This window comes from Penicillium canescens (genome assembly GCF_028828765.1).
Source record: "Penicillium canescens strain IBT 15451 chromosome Unknown utg000003l_segment0_segment0, whole genome shotgun sequence".
NCBI classification, from domain to species: Eukaryota; Fungi; Ascomycota; class Eurotiomycetes; order Eurotiales; family Aspergillaceae; genus Penicillium; species Penicillium canescens.
Window position 1 is genome coordinate 3,957,561 of NW_026703965.1, and position 17,223 is coordinate 3,974,783.

The 17,223-nt window shown below is 47.9% G+C and overlaps 6 protein-coding genes across 6 annotated transcripts; 2 read left to right on the plus strand and 4 right to left on the minus strand.

Annotated features, from left to right (window-relative positions):
* Nucleotides 1-1,329: 1,329 nt before the first annotated feature.
* N7446_004946 (GNAT family N-acetyltransferase) lies at nucleotides 1,330-1,927 on the minus strand (the record flags this gene model as incomplete). Its single annotated transcript, XM_058513694.1, has 2 exons — nucleotides 1,330-1,559; nucleotides 1,711-1,927. Coding segments are annotated over 2 exons (447 nt in total), but the record flags the coding sequence as incomplete, so codon positions are not given.
* Nucleotides 1,928-5,549: 3,622 nt separating this feature from the next.
* Nucleotides 5,550-6,449, minus strand: N7446_004947 (uncharacterized protein; the record flags this gene model as incomplete). Its single annotated transcript, XM_058513695.1, has 1 exon — nucleotides 5,550-6,449. The coding sequence occupies one exon, from the start codon at nucleotides 6,447-6,449 to the stop codon at nucleotides 5,550-5,552; it is 900 nt and encodes a 299-aa protein (XP_058375024.1).
* A 2,945-nt stretch (nucleotides 6,450-9,394) lies between these two features.
* On the plus strand, nucleotides 9,395-10,159 carry N7446_004948 (uncharacterized protein; the record flags this gene model as incomplete). Its single annotated transcript, XM_058513696.1, has 1 exon — nucleotides 9,395-10,159. The coding sequence occupies one exon, from the start codon at nucleotides 9,395-9,397 to the stop codon at nucleotides 10,157-10,159; it is 765 nt and encodes a 254-aa protein (XP_058375025.1).
* Nucleotides 10,160-10,764: 605 nt separating this feature from the next.
* On the plus strand, nucleotides 10,765-12,291 carry N7446_004949 (D-isomer specific 2-hydroxyacid dehydrogenase family protein). Its single transcript, XM_058513697.1, has 4 exons — nucleotides 10,765-11,094; nucleotides 11,171-11,237; nucleotides 11,300-11,583; nucleotides 11,640-12,291. The coding sequence occupies exons 1-4, from the start codon at nucleotides 10,947-10,949 to the stop codon at nucleotides 12,221-12,223; spliced, it is 1,083 nt and encodes a 360-aa protein (XP_058375026.1). The 5' UTR covers nucleotides 10,765-10,946; the 3' UTR covers nucleotides 12,224-12,291.
* Nucleotides 12,292-12,824: 533 nt separating this feature from the next.
* On the minus strand, nucleotides 12,825-13,839 carry N7446_004950 (DUF1295 domain protein; the record flags this gene model as incomplete). Its single annotated transcript, XM_058513698.1, has 2 exons — nucleotides 12,825-13,152; nucleotides 13,214-13,839. The coding sequence occupies 2 exons, from the start codon at nucleotides 13,837-13,839 to the stop codon at nucleotides 12,825-12,827; spliced, it is 954 nt and encodes a 317-aa protein (XP_058375027.1).
* Nucleotides 13,840-14,260: 421 nt separating this feature from the next.
* On the minus strand, nucleotides 14,261-17,044 carry N7446_004951 (putative DNA mismatch repair protein; the record flags this gene model as incomplete). Its single annotated transcript, XM_058513699.1, has 3 exons — nucleotides 14,261-16,146; nucleotides 16,196-16,581; nucleotides 16,638-17,044. 3 exons carry the CDS (start codon nucleotides 17,042-17,044, stop codon nucleotides 14,261-14,263), a joined length of 2,679 nt encoding a protein of 892 aa, XP_058375028.1.
* Between the last annotated feature and the right edge of the window lie 179 nt (nucleotides 17,045-17,223).

Consider the following 17,223-nt stretch of genomic DNA (forward strand, 5'->3'; position numbering starts at 1 on the left):
TAATTAACCCGGTGAAGCTCAGATTTTAGGAAGAAATAATTATATGATCTGAAATATCCCCTTTTACTTCGGAGTATATACAGCTCAATAGTTATCGAGAAATTCGTGCTCATAAATTAGAGATACTTTAATATGGTACAGGGCAGAGTCGTCAAGGTCTCCCAGAACGATGCGGACGTTTGATTACTGGGCTTTGACCTGTTCAGCCTTCTCGTTTGTGCGGACTATAGCTGCATAGGAGAAGTCTGGGTGCTTGCTAACGAGCGTGGCTAGTGAGTCGCCGCCAATATAGCTGGTGGCGCCGGTGTTATGGGCTGTCAGAGGTAGGCTTCTTGAGCTTGGTGGTTTGATCTCACATGAAAAGTTTGGTCATTGTGCTATTTATGCTCTTTTCGGCTGTGTTGTTGTGCTAGAGACGTGGGTTGAGGCGTGACTCACAGCTTCTCCGTGATATCGAACTGGAGTAATGAAGTCTGGGGTCGCAAGCAATCAATTGAAGTTGCTCAATGTGAGAAGCATGTCTCTTGTGGACTGACAAAGAGCACACACTTGGTTTGATAGACCTTGCTGCTCTATGTTAAAATATTCTAAGGATGTATTTCTCGACACCCAGCAGAGCGGATCAATCTACTTCATAGGCAAAGTTCAATGAGGCATCGTTCGCACAGGTTGACTACAATCGATGCCCCTGAGACATGGTTGCGAACAAGGTCCCGTTCGCATGCACTCTCTTCTTTGAAGGTTAGTGGAGCTGCTGCTCCGGCTTACTGTGGAATGCATTGGGTTGAACTTCGTGCTTCATCGCAGTTAATGTTGTCAGGTATCTCGCGACAATGGGTGTACCAAAAGTCAACGCCACTACAGCCACGAGGTCTGTACTTCACAGTCGATACTTGTATATCGCACTCTGTAGTATTCAGGCCCACTTGTAGCGCAACGCTCATCAAAGTCAATGGTCTAGGACGTAAGCGTACTGGAGCAGGCATTGCAGTCCTGAGGGGTATTTTCAAGCTCCTCGCTGCTCTTGCATTTGAGTGTGTTATAAGCTTTCTTCCCATTGCGGGTATGGTGACTTTCACCCTCTATACCGTAGAAGTTGTCCTAACTACCGTGCGAGGCTTTTGCCTCGGAATTATGGGACTCTTCTGTGGTGCTATTTGGATTGCAATGGCTGGTACGTGGTTCGCATTACCGGTTGAGACGCAGGCAACTGCAATTCTGCGTAGATGAGGTCTAAATGAATTATTGAGAAGATCGGTGTATGCATTAGTTGTGGATAGCCCCTTGCTAAAGAAAAAGAAATGAGATTTATGCATAAATTTCCGATCTTCATTGCCCCTTTACCGGCCGCAACATACACACTTGCACATAACCAGGGAATGGCGAAAATGACTCCAAGCCCTGGAATCCATACTTCTCATACACGGGCTTGCCCTCCGGCGATGAAGACAAATAGACCTCTACTCCCTCTTCATCAGCATGCGCAAGGCCCCATTTCAATAGCTTCGATGCCAGCCCACGGCCCTGATGAGATGGATGAACAGCCAGCATGTCAAGATCTATACGTCACAAATTAGCAGAGCCGTTTAGACACCAATGGTCGCGTGCAAAACAAAGCAGAAGAAACCAATAGTCGAAGCCACCAGATAAACCCAGGAGCAAAAGCACGAGGAAAAAAAAGGAAAGTTAAAAAAGCAAACAGAAACATACAATAGTGCGGCCTATCCCCCATCCACTTCCCATGCAGTTCCTCCATACCAGAAAAGAAACGATCGCATAGTTCCCCATCACAACTAGGGGCCCAAACCACAGGTTCCTCACGTTCATGCCGATCGCGATCTGCAGACGTGGGACACTTCCATTTCGCGAACGCGACAATCGCGCCTTGATCCGAGTCTACGACTTTTAAGATGACTTCGCTGGTCTCGGCTGCGAGTGAGCGCTTGATGGTGTCGTGAAAATTTTGTTCCCACCAGGCGGTTACGTCGGGGGTGTGCGGGAATAGGGGTCGGCACGAATACATATTCGTAACATTTTGAGATATTCGCATTCGCATTCGTAGATCACAGACCTCTACGAATATTCGTATTCGCAAGGCCAATATTCGTACGAATATTCGTACAAATATTGCCCCGTCACCAAAACCAACTCCCACCCAATAGGAAAAAGTATATCACGTGCAGTTTGTTTATCCAAGTGACAAGTCGCGTCCGAATCTGACAAGTTTATTTCAAGGACGTGTTTCGATGACGGAAATAGAGCTCAGAATGTCTGGTGCTGAATTGCAAGCTTCAAACTATGATGGCTCCGGCAGCTCATCTGTCGAATTGCCACCACGCCCCCAACGGTCTCAGAGAATAGACTACCACTTCTTAAATGGTGGAAGTGACGAAGACGATATTGAAGATCATATCAGAAAGAAACCCCGACTGGATTCGCCACCTGGTCGCTTAGAATCGATTGGTCCTGAAGACTCCGCCAGCCAGCTGCATCTCAATCTACCTACTCCTTCGGAATCTGTTCCACCAGGGGGCTCTAGATGCTTTACAGAGGCCATACGGCCATACAAATCGCACAGAAAAGCCCGCATTAAGCCACTGAATCAATGGCTTTGGAATCAATTTCGAGTTAGTCCTCTTCCGGGCAAGCAATGGCGGCCCAGGCGAAGCCGACAGCTGCTTGAGGATCGAGAGATTCAATGCATTCATTGTGGCTGGAAAACCACAGATTCGGCAAGGGCAACATCTACGACCAACATGAAGACGCACCTAGCCAAACACAACATTTTCGAAAAGTCCGGTCCAGAGGACCTGGGCGAGGGTTCCAGCGAGACGAAACAGCTCTCAATTGCTTCAATATTCCAGTCCCGAGCCGAGCATGATACTAGAGCCCTGTTGGAACAGAACATACTTCGATGGGTTGTGACAGATGATGTGGCATTTACGGCAATTGAGTCCCCTGCGTTCCAACAGATATTCAAGGACTTGCCGGACGCTCCTCTTCCTTTCTCTTCTCGAACAGTTGCCCGCCGCATTGACGCAGATTTTGATCGCTGTCGGATCCAGTTGATCGATGAACTAGCACGGACATGCTCCACAATTGCGCTTTCCTTGGATGTCTGGACAAGCAAGAACCATAAAGCCATTCTGGGAGTTATCGGTCACTGGGTGTCCACCGACTTCAAATATCAAGAACGAGTCCTGGAGTTCAGCGAACTTGCTGGATCCCACAGTGGAGAAAATATGGCGGAGACTCTGCAGAAGATGCTTGTCGAGCTTCGGATTGAGGAGAAGCTGCTCACAATCACAGCTGATAATGCGTCGAATAATGAAACGCTGGTGTCTGAGCTGTATTTTCACCTGTTGGAAAAGTACAACTCGGAGGATTCCAAATTGCCCGATAAAGGACGTCTCCGATTTCAAGGTATTGACAGCTACATCCGGTGTCTTGCACATGTCCTCAATCTCATTGTCCGCGACATCCTCTCGAGGATGAAATCTGGAGATCACAAGTCTGCCATTGAAGCCTGTGATCTCTTACAGGGAAATAAGAAAATCGGACGGCAGTCTGCGTTGGCCCGGATTCGGATCATGACTCTCTGGATATTGAGGACACCTCAACGACGACAGCAGTGGAAAGTGACTTGCCAAGCAAATGGCTTGAACGACAAGTTCATCGAGTATGACGTGGAAACCCGCTGGAACTCCACATACCGTATGGTCCAGGGAGCCTTGCAAGCCAAAGCACAGATCCGGATGTGGATAGAGCATCAGAACCAGTTTCCGCCATTTTCAGCTGACGACTGGTTGCAGCTGCAACAGCTCGAAATGATCCTCTCCAAGTTCGATGAGTTCACTCAACTGGTTTCCCGGCGGAAATCCCAGATCAGCTTAGCCATTCCCATCTATTACGAACTGAATGACATGCTCGAAGATGCAGCTTCTGCACAAGGCGACTTTTCGGGGCTTAGCTCTGACATTACCTCCGCCATCTCCGCGGGGATGAAGAAATACAAGAAATATTATGAACTGATGGACGCCCAAGATGCTTATTATATAGCTCTTGTCCTTGACCCACGCTTCAAAACCCTCTTATTGGATAAGGAGCTTGGGCAGGTGACGGCGCCAAAGGTTATTCGATCCATCAAGGATACCTTGCATGAGCAATACCCATCGAAATCATCACTGGAGCAATCAACGTCACAGATTAATCAGGACAACAAGCGGCAAAGTCTGGAGGCTCGTGTTCTGCAGAAGCTGCAACCACAAGTGATCCAGCGTTCAGATATTGACCGCTACTTTGAGGAAGGTGTGGTGACTGTTGATGAATCTGTAACAAAGGATGAAGATTGGTTATTTGGCTGGTGGAGGACGCACAAGGATGAGTATCCGCGGATGGCAGCTGCAGCCAGGGATTACCTTGCCATTCCGGCGGCTGAAGTCGCAGTAGAGAGGTTGTTTAGCCGTGGTAGGGATCTGTTAGGGGTACGTCGACATTCTCTAAAAGGTGAGACAATGCGGAAAGTGATGCTGTTGAGAGATATATATAGTTCAGAGAACACCCAGTGAAAAATCCTAGAGCGTCTTGCTGGTATTCCCAACCAGCCGCTGCTTTGCTTCGAAGGATATAGTAGTATAAAGCCTCTGTGGATCATTGTTCGCAAGGCACGGAACATCAAGTGAAGTCTTGTCACTTGGGCTGTGACTGCTCACTAGTTATTCTTTTGCCACGTGACCGAACTTGCGAATATTCGCGGCGAATAGAAAATTTATTCGCATTCGCATTCGTCGTGCAAAATGTCTGCGAATACGAATGCGAATTGCGAATATTCGTAACGAATACGAATATATTCGTTATTCGTGCCGACCCCTATGCGGGAACATGGTCCTATTGAAGTCGCCCACGAAGGCTGCGTAGAAGATCTCGGTGAGCTCGGCCCCGTCGGCTGGAGTTGCGGGGATCACTTCTAGAGGCATTTTGGTGTTTGTAGGTTGGGGTAATTGTTGCTGAATATGTGTCTGGTTTGAAGATTTGTGGTGGCGGAATTGCGGGTCTACAGAGCCATCTCATGTTTTAGGCACATTCAAGAGACTATCCATACTCTACACATGTTTCAAAGGCCAGTACATCTTTTCTGTCTGCTATTAAACGAACTTATTCCGCTTTCGAGAAACCTAGCTAATCGCAAAAATTGTACTAGAGACATTTAGCACCAATTTTAGGATGAATAGATTATTGTTCACATATTTTGATAAGAAACATCGATTTGATGTGTGCGTAAACTGGCACGTAATTAAATGTTTGACATTGTAGACATTAATAGGGACTAAACGGCCAACATTATATCCATAGACCGTGACGTTTTGAACGCTCCCAGTTACGCTCGCGGGGGGTATATATTTCAAACAAGTATTGACACTGGGTCCCCAAGCGATGACTAAAATTGTAGAAGAAAACTTTGTTCACAATGCAAGAAGGGCACATGCCAAACGGTGAGGATTCAAGGTTCTGGTGCCCTCAAGCCAATGACGGGATGCTCAGATAGATGGTCACTGCTTCTCCTTCTCCAGCGCCGCCTCTGGAGTGGCGATTGGACTGACTGGCCCAGACTCGGTATGTTGCCTCTGGCGAGATGGGTCGTAAGTCAGCGTCGTGTCAGCGCGTCCTGGCGTCGCAGATCCCCTGTAGGACTGATCATGTGAAGGTGGCAAGACGGAGCGGCGGATGCGTGGATCGTCAGGTTGCTGTGTCTTGCTGTCGGTGCTCTTTGTCGTTTCCATTTCTGATTTGACGCTTTGGTACATGCTTTCGACGATGAAGACTTCTTCTTGTACGTCTAGATCGCAGCTGACCAAGCAGAACTCGCGTTCACGTTGCTCGATGTACTCGCGGATATTCTTCCATTGATTCTGGTAGTGCTTCAGACGATCTGGCAGACCGGAGCCGCGGAGGTAGGTTAAGACACCGGCCATGATTGTGTTGATGGCGCCGAACGCGGTGACGGCAGAGTGTGGGCCGCTAGCTGCGCCGAGCGCAGTCACTGCGGCGGCAACGACGACTTGAATTCCGAGGCAGGTGTTGATGAGGAAGTTAAAGATTTTGTAGGCGCGCTGTGCCTTAGTTTCATTGGTGATGACGCGGGTATAGATACCGATGTTCGGCGCACTGCGGAGGAGATGTCCCTGTTGTGTGAGCGCGGGGACGCTGTCGATGCCGGTTAAGGCGCGGAAGACGAGGAGCTTGTCGTTGGTTGGAATGAGAGATTCCAACTGTGTTGTTGCCACTCGCTTTGGTGGGCCTCCTGGAATATCTTGTCCATATCCACCATTCTGGGAACCCAAAGCTGCTGCTGCGTGTGCAGCCATGGGTGGGTAGCCCGCCTCCTCGCGATCTAAGGCTGCCTCAACGATCCGGTGTAAGAGTCCGCGGTTGGGCTTCTTCTGCGACATGTTTGTGGGTATAGAGAGACTTGGGAAGGGCGGGGTAATGAGAAGAGCGCTTTGCGCACAACAGATGGGGAAATGCTCATATTTGTAAACACACGAGGGACCCCCAATACCGTCAGGCTGCTTTTGCGCAATATCCACCTTGCAGATGCAGCCAAGATTAGTGCAGCAGTCCTCCGAGACCTAGAGCAAAGCTAACCCTGCATTCAGTCGATGTCGAGTGAGGATGTGCATGATAATATTCCACATAGGGGAATGCCCGGAAGAGAAACATGCAGGGTTGGCGAATAGCCGGTGCAATGAGACCAATCTGAATCATGACAGGTTGGACGCATGGCGACCGGCGCATGCAGCGTAAAACTTAGCGGCATCGGCCAGCTGGAAGTGCCTCCCAGACTCGAACTAGACCTGTCTTGGCCCGAATGTGGCTTAAAATTGGTGGAGATCTGCACGCCGCGCTCACAAGAGACAGTCAAGAACGGTGGGGCTAGGCTTGCGGTATTGAGGAATCATACACCACGATCATGATCGGGGTGTGAACAGAACGCCGATCGCTGGAAAAGAGTCTGCAGTTTGCTCCACGGTATGTGAAAAATCCTCCGAGAAGCGCTAATGACGGAGACCCTACTCCATGGCCATGTCCACTTTCCGGGTGTTCAACGGAAGAGATGCCCATTTGTCACTGGCTGCATGACAGGTGCAAAACTCAGGATCCAGTAACGGAAACGAGATTGTCACTTTGCAGATCGGACATCGACTTAGCAAGTCAGGTGAAACCTATTGCATGGGATGAGAACTCCGCCGCACCCTGATTGCAGACTGTATGGGTTGCTGATCTACTGCACTGCGCTGCTTGTCCCGGTGTCAGAATCAGAAATTAGTTGTTTTGGTTCATGGTGTTGAAGCCCCTGGCGTAACGAAAGTCCACAAGCACGGGCCTACCCTTCAACCCCTCGGGGAGGAGTTCCACCAGATAGATCAACCCCTGAATTGTGTTCGAGTTGAGGCCCCAGCTTCGTGCCGAGCGGTCTAGGGTAAGAGCGATGTGATTGGCTTGACTTGCTCGCCAGACATTTCCGCTATCTCGTGGCGGGCTGGAAGCTCGGCGTATCACAATTAAAGCTTGATGAGAGCGGATCGAAAAAGGTTCGCAACGGGAAGATTGGGATAGGCAAGGGACGGGAATTCAAATGAGGAATTGTAGAGATTTTTCTAAAGAATTCAAGAGCAGAGTTCCACCCTAGACTGGATCCAAGCTGTCTCCAGTTCTCAAGCACATTGTTGTAGTGTACGGAACGTCCTGCGAAGGGACAACCAACCCCCCATATTAAGGGCTCCGCCTTTCTTGTGGCAATACATTCCTCACTCACCTTAATTCCATTTATAGCGATTGACTTGGATTTTATCATTCGATGCATCTTATAGTCAACTATGTTCCAAACGGAGATCGTAGAGCGAGCTTTAAAAACGCGTTTGGGAATGTTGAGTCTTCAAAGGAACCTTTATGATAGCTTGACCCAGCGCTTCGTTAAATGCGTCATTCCACCGCTTGTATTCTGTGATCATAATATAGTATACAAAATCGGCATTGTTAGCGTTCATGGGGGATTCATCAAACGGTATTTGGTCGGGATTGTTGATGCTCTGCCACGCAAACAGCACAGTTGTTCCCTTGGCGCTTATATCATACAATACTTGTTTTCCAGAAATCTAAACGGCCGTCAGGGTCTGGTATTTTGACCTGCTATATATAGTCAGTTGAGACCGTCTTCTACCATACTGAAGAGATCCAGCTTCTACAATGTGTTTCAGTTGCGGTATGTTTCCTCCAAGCTAACCAAACTTACATGGTGAAAGGTACTAAAGATAAATTTGATCTGACAGCTGAGGGATAACGATATTGATGATTCTATAATACCTTGTTTACGAAAGCTAGCAGAGTTTAGATTAGTCAATCGCTACGGGATAATTTAGCAGAGGAGGCTTAGCCATATTATAACATCCAATGCCAACAATCGTCCTTACAACGGACAAGCATTCGGTTATGCTTTTTCTTAAAACTTTGTCAGGATTTATTGACGTTGAGCATTGAGGATTTTAGACCGAGGTGGCAATGGAGGTGATTCTATAAGTGACAGCTGAGCCATTTGGGCTTGTGTGCATCACTGAAAATGATAAATTGCCAAATGTCTCTTCGTTGGTAGTTGTCATCGTGGCTGTGGCTCTATTGAAGCGGATTGGGCCAAGATTGAAAATTCGAAGACAGACTATTGGAGCAAAGAAATCCGGAAGCCCGTGACTAAATGTACCTGGGCAAGACGGCGGACATGACTAAATAGAATCACCACCTGGGCAACATTGGAATTCGCGAAGAATGCGATTCCGAAAACCGAGCTTGCCTCGGCTTCCCGATGGCCTAACGCGGAGAGTCAACTTCTTAGATTACACTATCCAAGTTTTTCGGAACAATTAACTGTACTTAGAAGTATCTTTTTGTCGTTTCAATACTAACTTCGTTTATTTAAATCGCATGTAACTTGTGCTGTGACTCTCTGCCATTGCCCCAAGACCTGTTCCTTCAATTCCATCCCTTACCCTTTAAAGACATGACTTCTATCAAAATGATTGAATGGTTTTGGACTTGGACTCTTACATTTGATTTTTGGAAATTCCTGCTCACAATCTTCCTTGTGGTCAATTTCAAGAATTTGCCACTGGTCTTTCATGTAAGCATTTCTTCGAATGCGGACAAGACGCAGATAACGGCAATTGTCTTCCTCTATCTTCCAATATATGCTAATATAACATGCTTCAAGTATCGAATTTTCCGCCCAATCATACAAAGCGCCTTCAGAAAGAAAAGCAGCCACCAGGTGGCGTCAGTCCACCACGGAAAAAATTCTTTGCCATTGGTTTTCCTTCCATGTATAACGACAACATACACGCCAATGCTCGAAGCGGACTACAACCTGCACAAATCAAATAGCACTTATTTTACAGATCTGGATGCAAGCCGCTCTCATCTGCTGTCAAACCTTTGCTACGGCGGAGTTTCTGTTGTGGAAAAAGAGCTCACCGCTGAGGGTAAAACAGGAATTATGGCTGCCATAATCGGTTCTGTCACCACAAGCTTCAAGAAGGAAATCCGGATCTTCCAGCAGTACGAAGTATGGTCACGGATTCTCACATGGGACAAGAAGTGGCTCTACATTGTGACCCATTTTGTTCAGAAAGGAAGTGTTAAAAACAAATATCTGGTCACTGATATCTTGTCGGAGGGACACATTTGTGGAAAGTGCGATGGTACTGGTGGTGAGGGTAACGGTGCCAGCGCAGCGCGCCCCGTGGTATATGCCACGTCGGTCTCCAAATACGTATTCAAAAAGGGCAGGTTTACCGTGGCACCGGAGCGCCTTCTGAGAGCTTCTGGTCTATTGGGAGGAAATGGTAAGATGGGAGATGTTTGCTCCAAGAACCAGAGTCCTCAAATAAACATCAAAGATCCCCTTACCAAAAGCAATGAAGGTATGGACAGTCCAGCAATCGGCCAAGTTGTTGAAAGCGAAAGGCTCAAAGGATTGAAATATGCCAAGGCTTGGGATGAGTTAGAGTCTCTACACGCGGAGCCTCTTGGGGTTAACGAAACAAGTGGCTGTGTTCCAACCATTGGCCACTTTAATGATATCTCTGGCTACGGTTTCTCTTACTGCTAGGGTTTGACGTGCGATTTTAAGAGACTCAACGTATGTTTTCTGCTTGATTGTATTTAATTTTGATATCGTAAACATATAGATTTGAATGACGGATCGCCGCATGCGAGATCTGTTTTAATTTTGAATATAATAACTTCAACTAATTGCTACAGTTAATCCAACACTATAAATCTCTCCGAAGGCAGGATTGGCATGCTCCGAGATCTTTTCGAGACGGAATATGAAGTCACATCCAGTCTCCCGAATACTGCACAATGTCTTTCAGTATAATAAGGTATTCACATACTATTATGACGACGAAAATCCTTACCAGCTAAGTCTATCTCCAGCTATACATGCATGAAGTGGGGCGAAGATTGGTGCCTCAGGTTACGTTCCTGACGAGACTCGCAGGAGTCTGATGATGACTGCGAAGACGAAACCTCATCTCTAGACATTCTGATACTAATATTGGGGTTTGTACCAATTATGTACCTGGAATCTGATTGAGGGGTTTGCTCATCCCACTTTCCGCCACCTTCCGCTGAGACCATATTTCAAGAGAGTGTCGCCATACGACGCAATTTTGGCAAACTGATCTAAAATGTTTTTGAACATCCCAGGTAGAACTGTATATCTTCTTCAGTCTGCAACTCTTCGCGGTTCTGAGACTTCCCCTCTATTACAAATGCCGAGGTGGGGAAACTGATAAGGAAAAAAAGGGACCGCGCCCTGCCGTTGACAGCTTTGACATACATGTACTCAGACCTTGATATTTTGCATATTCTTCCACAATCAAGGAGACATCATGGGAGACGCACCTTTGCCATCTGAGCATGTGCTCATTATTTTCTATCAGCATATGCCGGAATCGCTGCAAGAGGAATTCCGCCACAAGTTCACCGGTGCCGAGGTCACCATTTACCAGTCACAGCCAGGTGTTCCTGTGCCGCTAGGTAAGTGATTATTAGCCTGAGGGCTATTAGTTGAGGTTTTCCTCGTCAAAAGTCCATAGTAACATTTTGCATGCAGAGTTGTACCACAGCGCCACCATCCTGGTCACTTTCACGGATCTGCCAGATCTCAAGGATGCGACAAAGTTAGTATTATATTTGCAACAGGCAGTGTCACAAATTCAATATACTAACCCGCTATATATAGCCTGAAACTGATCCACACATTCTCTGCTGGCCTGGACCATCTCATGCAGCACCCCATTCTACGGGAGAGTAACATCCCCATTACCACTAGCTCTGGTATCCACGGGCCTCCAATCGCGGAATGGACCGTAATGAACTGGCTGGTGTCTTCCCGGAAGTATGTCCAGACATATGAGGCGCAGAAAGGGCATCGATGGGATAGTAAAACCCAGTATATGCGCGGCATGCACGACCAGGTCGGTAAGAAGGTTGGCATTCTTGGATATGGCTCTATCGGTAGACAGAGTAGGTCTCAATCTTGAAGACGGAATACATAGAGAACCGCTCACTAACACCCCCAGTCGCCCGTGTCTCTACCGCTCTGGGTATGACTGTGCACGCGCACACTGCCTCCCCGAGACCAACAGAAGAATCCCGTCGCGACACTCACTACATCGTCCCTGGAACAGGCGACCCAGCTGGCTCGATTCCGGTCTCATGGCACCACGGCACAGACCGAGAATCTATCCGGGCTTTCTTAGCCCTCGGACTGGACCATCTAGTCGTTTCGCTCCCGCTGACTCCGGAAACGACTCATCTCCTTGGATCTGAAGAGTTTACTATTCTTTCTGACAACTGCCACCACCATTCTACCAAGCCATATGTTACCAATATCTCACGTGGTAAGGTCATTGATCAGAAGGCGCTGATCGATGCCTTGAAGTCTGGTGTGCTTGGCGGTGCAGCTCTCGATGTTACTGATCCTGAACCTCTGCCTGAGGATGATCCCCTCTGGGATGCGCCAAATGTGCAGATCAGTCCTCATATCAGCAGTCTGGGAAGCGAATACTTACCCCGTTCTCTTGATATTGTGGTGTTGAACCTGGGACGGTTGAAGAGGGGTGAGGCTTTAGTCAATGCATACAACCGGGGCAGGGGATATTAGACCATAAACCTGTTGTTCCGTGTCTAGACATCGAGCCCGTTCGATAACAGAAAGAACGAATATGACAATGAAAATTCTTCGTATTTCATATTCAAGTGGGCGATTCGGTGACATAACACTAGGCGAAAAGTAGCAAAACAAGCAAGCAAACTTCGTGGTGTTACGGCTGGGCAGTCTAGGTAGCTCCTTGCCTATCACACACTAGCATAATGCAATAGACCCAAAGCATAGACCTTCCTTAAGCTTTTGGATTACTATCAGATAGATAGCAGGTATGTGTCCTCGATTAAATGGCTCGAAGTATCTTGGCCCGCTGATCTCTCCTACAGGCCAGTGCGCTTTGGCAATAACAGTTCTTGGAGCTTGTTGTTCATGGCTTGACGAGATAATGCCAGTACGTTGCTGCTCTTCACAGAATATACAGATGGTGCTATCAGTGGTACATCATGAGTTAAGTTATATAATGACAGCATCAATATGGATCGACATCATCCCAACTCAGGCCGTGTGTCCTGTACTGCAGTTCGATTGACCTGTCATATCTAACTATATAACCACAAATATCATTACTTTTGGTGGGATCGATAGCGCCACTCATCTATCACACTACGCTGTTAGCTCTCATCCCTTCCTCGACCACCACAGCAATAAAACCACAGCCTGCAACAGTTAACGCCCATGGATTAATCAGGTCTCTCAGAGAAGGCCAGAAACTGTTCTTCTCCTTTTGCCATTGTTGCAGCTGCTCATACTTGTGAACATCCTGGGTCTTGTAGCGCTCTTCCTGGCTGGCTTCGGTCTGCTTGTCGCCACCAACAAAGCGTAGGAACAAGTAGTTCGAGAGTGGACCAAGCAAAACCACAGGGTTGAAATGGCCGGCAATATTCAACAAAGCATAGGAGAAGTGAACCAATGTGTCTCCCAAATAGCTGAAAATGTGTCAGCACATGCTAGCCAATGTAAGTGGTCGCTTGATTGAATGAAACTCACTTTGGGTGCCGCACAAGACTCCAAACCCCATGCCGACACAAATCAGTTCGTTCCTTGCGATGCAGTCCAAGTTGCGTATCGGCCATAACTTCCATCGCAAACCCAGCACCGAAAAGTCCAACGCCCAGAGCACGAACAACGTTAATCGTATTCTCCCCCAACGAGATATTACTACCACTCATGTGGAAAGGAGCGGTAAAAGGAAGCGAAATCACACTCAAAACAACAGTCTCAGGCAAAAAGACCTTCAAAAAAGCGGTTCTCCAGAAGCCAGGCTCCTTCTTGATAGCATCATATCGAGCATCATCTTTCCCGCGGGAGAGAGACCGCAATGCGATGCGACCGAACAGCCTAGTGCCCCAGATAGTTACACAGCTCAAAAGTACCTTCTCGGTCCACGACAGACCATCCCAGCATGCGTTAAACGAGATTCCTTGTTCGTACATTGGCTGGCCGATGGCGCTCCACCAGGCATTGATGACTTGGGCCGAGGGCCACAGCCAGTCTTTGAGTTCGACTCTGTCAGTTGCCTTGGCTGCGATGTATGTTCCTAGGGAAAGGCTTGAATAGAGGCCGAATGATGGGAGAATAGTTGATTTTAATATTCCAACGTCTCCCGGTGACATCCTGAAATTTGGACGTGCGTTTTGGAGGGATGGCGAGGAGAGTGGGTTTGGCCGCTGAGTGTTCATCATTGATGGTTGAATCAAAAATGCCGTTCCGATGATAATCCCGGGATCTTCGGCAAGCAAAATATAGCAAGCAGACTTGGTTCGTGCTTTGTTGTTTAACTTGTTTCAGTTCGCACTGTTGATGTCAAGATTATGTAACGTTGCGTAACTGTCCGGGTAGCCGTGGATGTTTTTGAATGTCCACGGCTGTATTAGAAGCGATTTCGATGTTTCCACTCATTTTATTGGAAGAGCTTGGATAAATAATCTAGTTATTTACTAGAATACAATAATGTGTGGGTATAATATGCGAACAGTGGTTGACAGCAGACGAAGCGTAGGACATGTGTTGGTAATCGCGACCGAGGTTTGAACCTCAACTCCCATCGATATCTCTCAAATGTGTGGAAATAATTGTGTAAAGATCAGTTCTCCATGTAGATGACAGCGATTGGTCATCCTTCTTGAACTTTCGCTGCATAAGAAACGACAACCGCTCATCCCAGAGTGGCGTGAATATCTTCACGTTAGAACCGGAGAACGCCATGGCTTCGTTGTCATTCTGGGTGCATAGATCATCCCGCATGTTTTCACCAGAGATACGTGATATTAGTGATAAGTCAACGGAGCAGGTAGTCTCGAGATCATGCAAGTCATAGCCATCTGGTATGCGTTCAAAGGGGAGTCGACTGGCAGGCACCTTCTGGGATTTCCTGCCAGGCGCCACAGACTCGTCCGACTGATTGCTGACTTGATTGCGCATAAGATATGCTCGCGGATCATGAGGGGAAAGGGTTGCAATGGAAAAGGGGTCTGTAGTTGAAGATTGCGAGGAGGTCAAAGCAGCCTTTGCAGCGAGGTATCGACTATGATGTGGAGAATGCGAGATCGGGAGAGCAGGTTGTGAACTGGACAAGAATTCATTTTCCCTGAAACGCATACGACTGCTTTGAATGGCTTGCCTTTTCCTCCTTTCAAAGTCAAGTGCTTTCTCCAGATCTGACGTTTCCTCAACATCAACACCCTCATGCAGCCGGGAGGCCCATCTGTCAAGAACTGGAAATCCTCGACCACTGTCTATTGACTCATCGGTATTATCGTTCAAACCACGCGGCAAGGAAGAAGCACGTCGAAAGGATTGATGTGTTTGGCCATTCTCGGATAAATCGCCAAGCTGTCGACCATTCTGCCCGTCAACAGGTGGATTGTTCAGTGAGCGCCCCGCGTGCAATCCGAATCTTTCCTGCGCAAGCGACGAAAGGGGTGACCCGGATTCTTGGATAGGTTCTTCCTCCATTGGACTCTGTTGGAGTGAAACTTGCGTTGTCCTCTGGAACCACGTATCCAGCGCGCCATTGCCGTAGCGTTCTCTATCCCGTTCCCTTTCTGCCCTGCGAGCACTTGATAGGTGAGGCACTTCAGGGGAGGTATCAATCGGTTCTTGAGAATTTTGATGACGGCGTCTCACTGGGGACCCAGATGCAATCCTTGAAACAGGAGGACTCGGAATGTCCGGGGTGTCGGGGGATCGTTGGAGGCTTCTCGGTTCGGAATTTCTTCGTCTGAAGTCTTCTGAGCTTTGTACAACCAAGTCCACGGGACTCCTTTGGCTAAATTGATTCTGCTCGCGACGTGGAGTTCGGAAGGACGCGTTTATTCTCGAGACAGACCATGGATTGACAAAGCTGGAGCGTTTTGCCTTATTGGCATTAGATTGCTCAGGGCTTCCGTTAGAGGTGACTTGGTTATCGGTAGGCAACGTTATGGTCTCCGGTCGAGGTGTTCTCTGCGAAAGAGGAGTGCAGAATATAGCATCGCCAAAGGAATCTTCAGTCTGATGAGACTGAGTGACTAGTTCTGCGGGGGTCTTCCTAGCCATCAAGAGGTCAAATCCACTATTACTGGCCCCGACATTGGACGAAGCCACGTTTTCTTTGTTGACAATTTTCCTTTCGTTTCCTGCAAGCTCCCCGTAATGATCTCGGAAAAGGCTTTCTGCCAAAGACAACACAAGGTCCCGATTCTCAAACAACAGGTCATCTTTCGCTGGTTCGATGTTCACATCGTAGGTCCCTCTAGGGCAACTTATTTGCAAACACAGGAACGGATCCGTCACAGTCTTAGAATATTCGGTTTGGGATGCGGCGAGACGAACGTACAGCTTGAACAGCTTCACAATCTCTTGTCCAATCCCTCTGCTGCTGGAAAGAGGACGACCATCAACGCTAATAAACTGTCCTGCGTTGTTAATTTTCGATGTATCTGCTTTGGTCAGCGGACACAAACGAGACGTTCAAACAGGCTAACCTACCAAACGGTGCCTTCGGGAGAAAAGCAGTCGCTTCATAATCTCCTTGATCGGATGACCCTTCATACTGGGCGAGGGATTGGGAAGAAAGCACTTTAACAATACAACAAGACGACACTTCCATGCCAGCAATTTTGAGAGCTGCATCCGGGAGGGAAGGATAGGCGCCTGGTGCGTATGCCCAGTTATTGTTTTCATTTTTCGCCTTGAGAACTTTCAGCGAAAATCTCTTTGATGGCTGTGCCATGGCGTACGCCTGAAGAAGCTTTTTGATCCTTGTCAAGGCTCTTGTGGCTGCTTTCAAAGCTGTCTGCCTCCGAACCGGGATGTGTTTGAGGAAGTTCTCAATGCGAACTGTCGTCCCCAAGGGATGGGATGTTCGTTGTGTCCTGGGGTGAATGTCAGCAAAGCCACAACCTTCTCAGACCTCTAGTTAATATCCTACCCAATCAACTCCCCGTTCCTTCCATACTTGTGACACGAGCCAACAACTTCAGACTGAACTCGAGTGGTGAGAGCAACCACCCCTGACATCTCCGCGACACTTGCCAAGGCTTCGCCCCGAAAGCCTAGACAAGATCCGCCGATATTCTGGAGATCGTCTAAAGTCTGGATCTTGCTCGTGAAGGAACGTTTGCAGACATACTGTTGGTCCTCTGGTGGGATGCCACATCCGTTGTCTTTGACTTGAATGACATCCACGGTATTTTGAGATATCTCGATCTGCACTGAAGTGGCGGACGCATCTAGTGCATTGTCAATGAGCTCTTTAACCACCGAGCATGGATCGGAGATGACTGATGTGGAGCCAATCGCCTGGATTGTGTTCTGAGGAAGCGCCTCAATCGGCATCCTGGGATCGTGGTATTATACGTTCATCACTGGAAACCCTACAGATCCATGTGAACAACTCGAGCGCCTTTGATTAATAAAGATCTGGCTATGCAACAGATGCAGGATGAAGTTGGGCTCGAGTTGTAATTCCACGCACGAGGTCGACAATCAACATGATGAGTCAGCCACTGTGGCGC

Bases quoted from the DNA above. Each gene is read 5' to 3' on its own strand.
- N7446_004949 (XM_058513697.1), top strand. From the start codon at position 10,947: ATGGGAGACGCACCTTTGCCATCTGAGCATGTGCTCATTATTTTCTAT. The intron at 11,095-11,170 runs GTAAGTGATTAT...TTTTGCATGCAG, and splicing joins AGGTGTTCCTGTGCCGCTAG to AGTTGTACCACAGCGCCACC. The intron at 11,584-11,639 runs GTAGGTCTCAAT...TAACACCCCCAG, and splicing joins TGGCTCTATCGGTAGACAGA to TCGCCCGTGTCTCTACCGCT.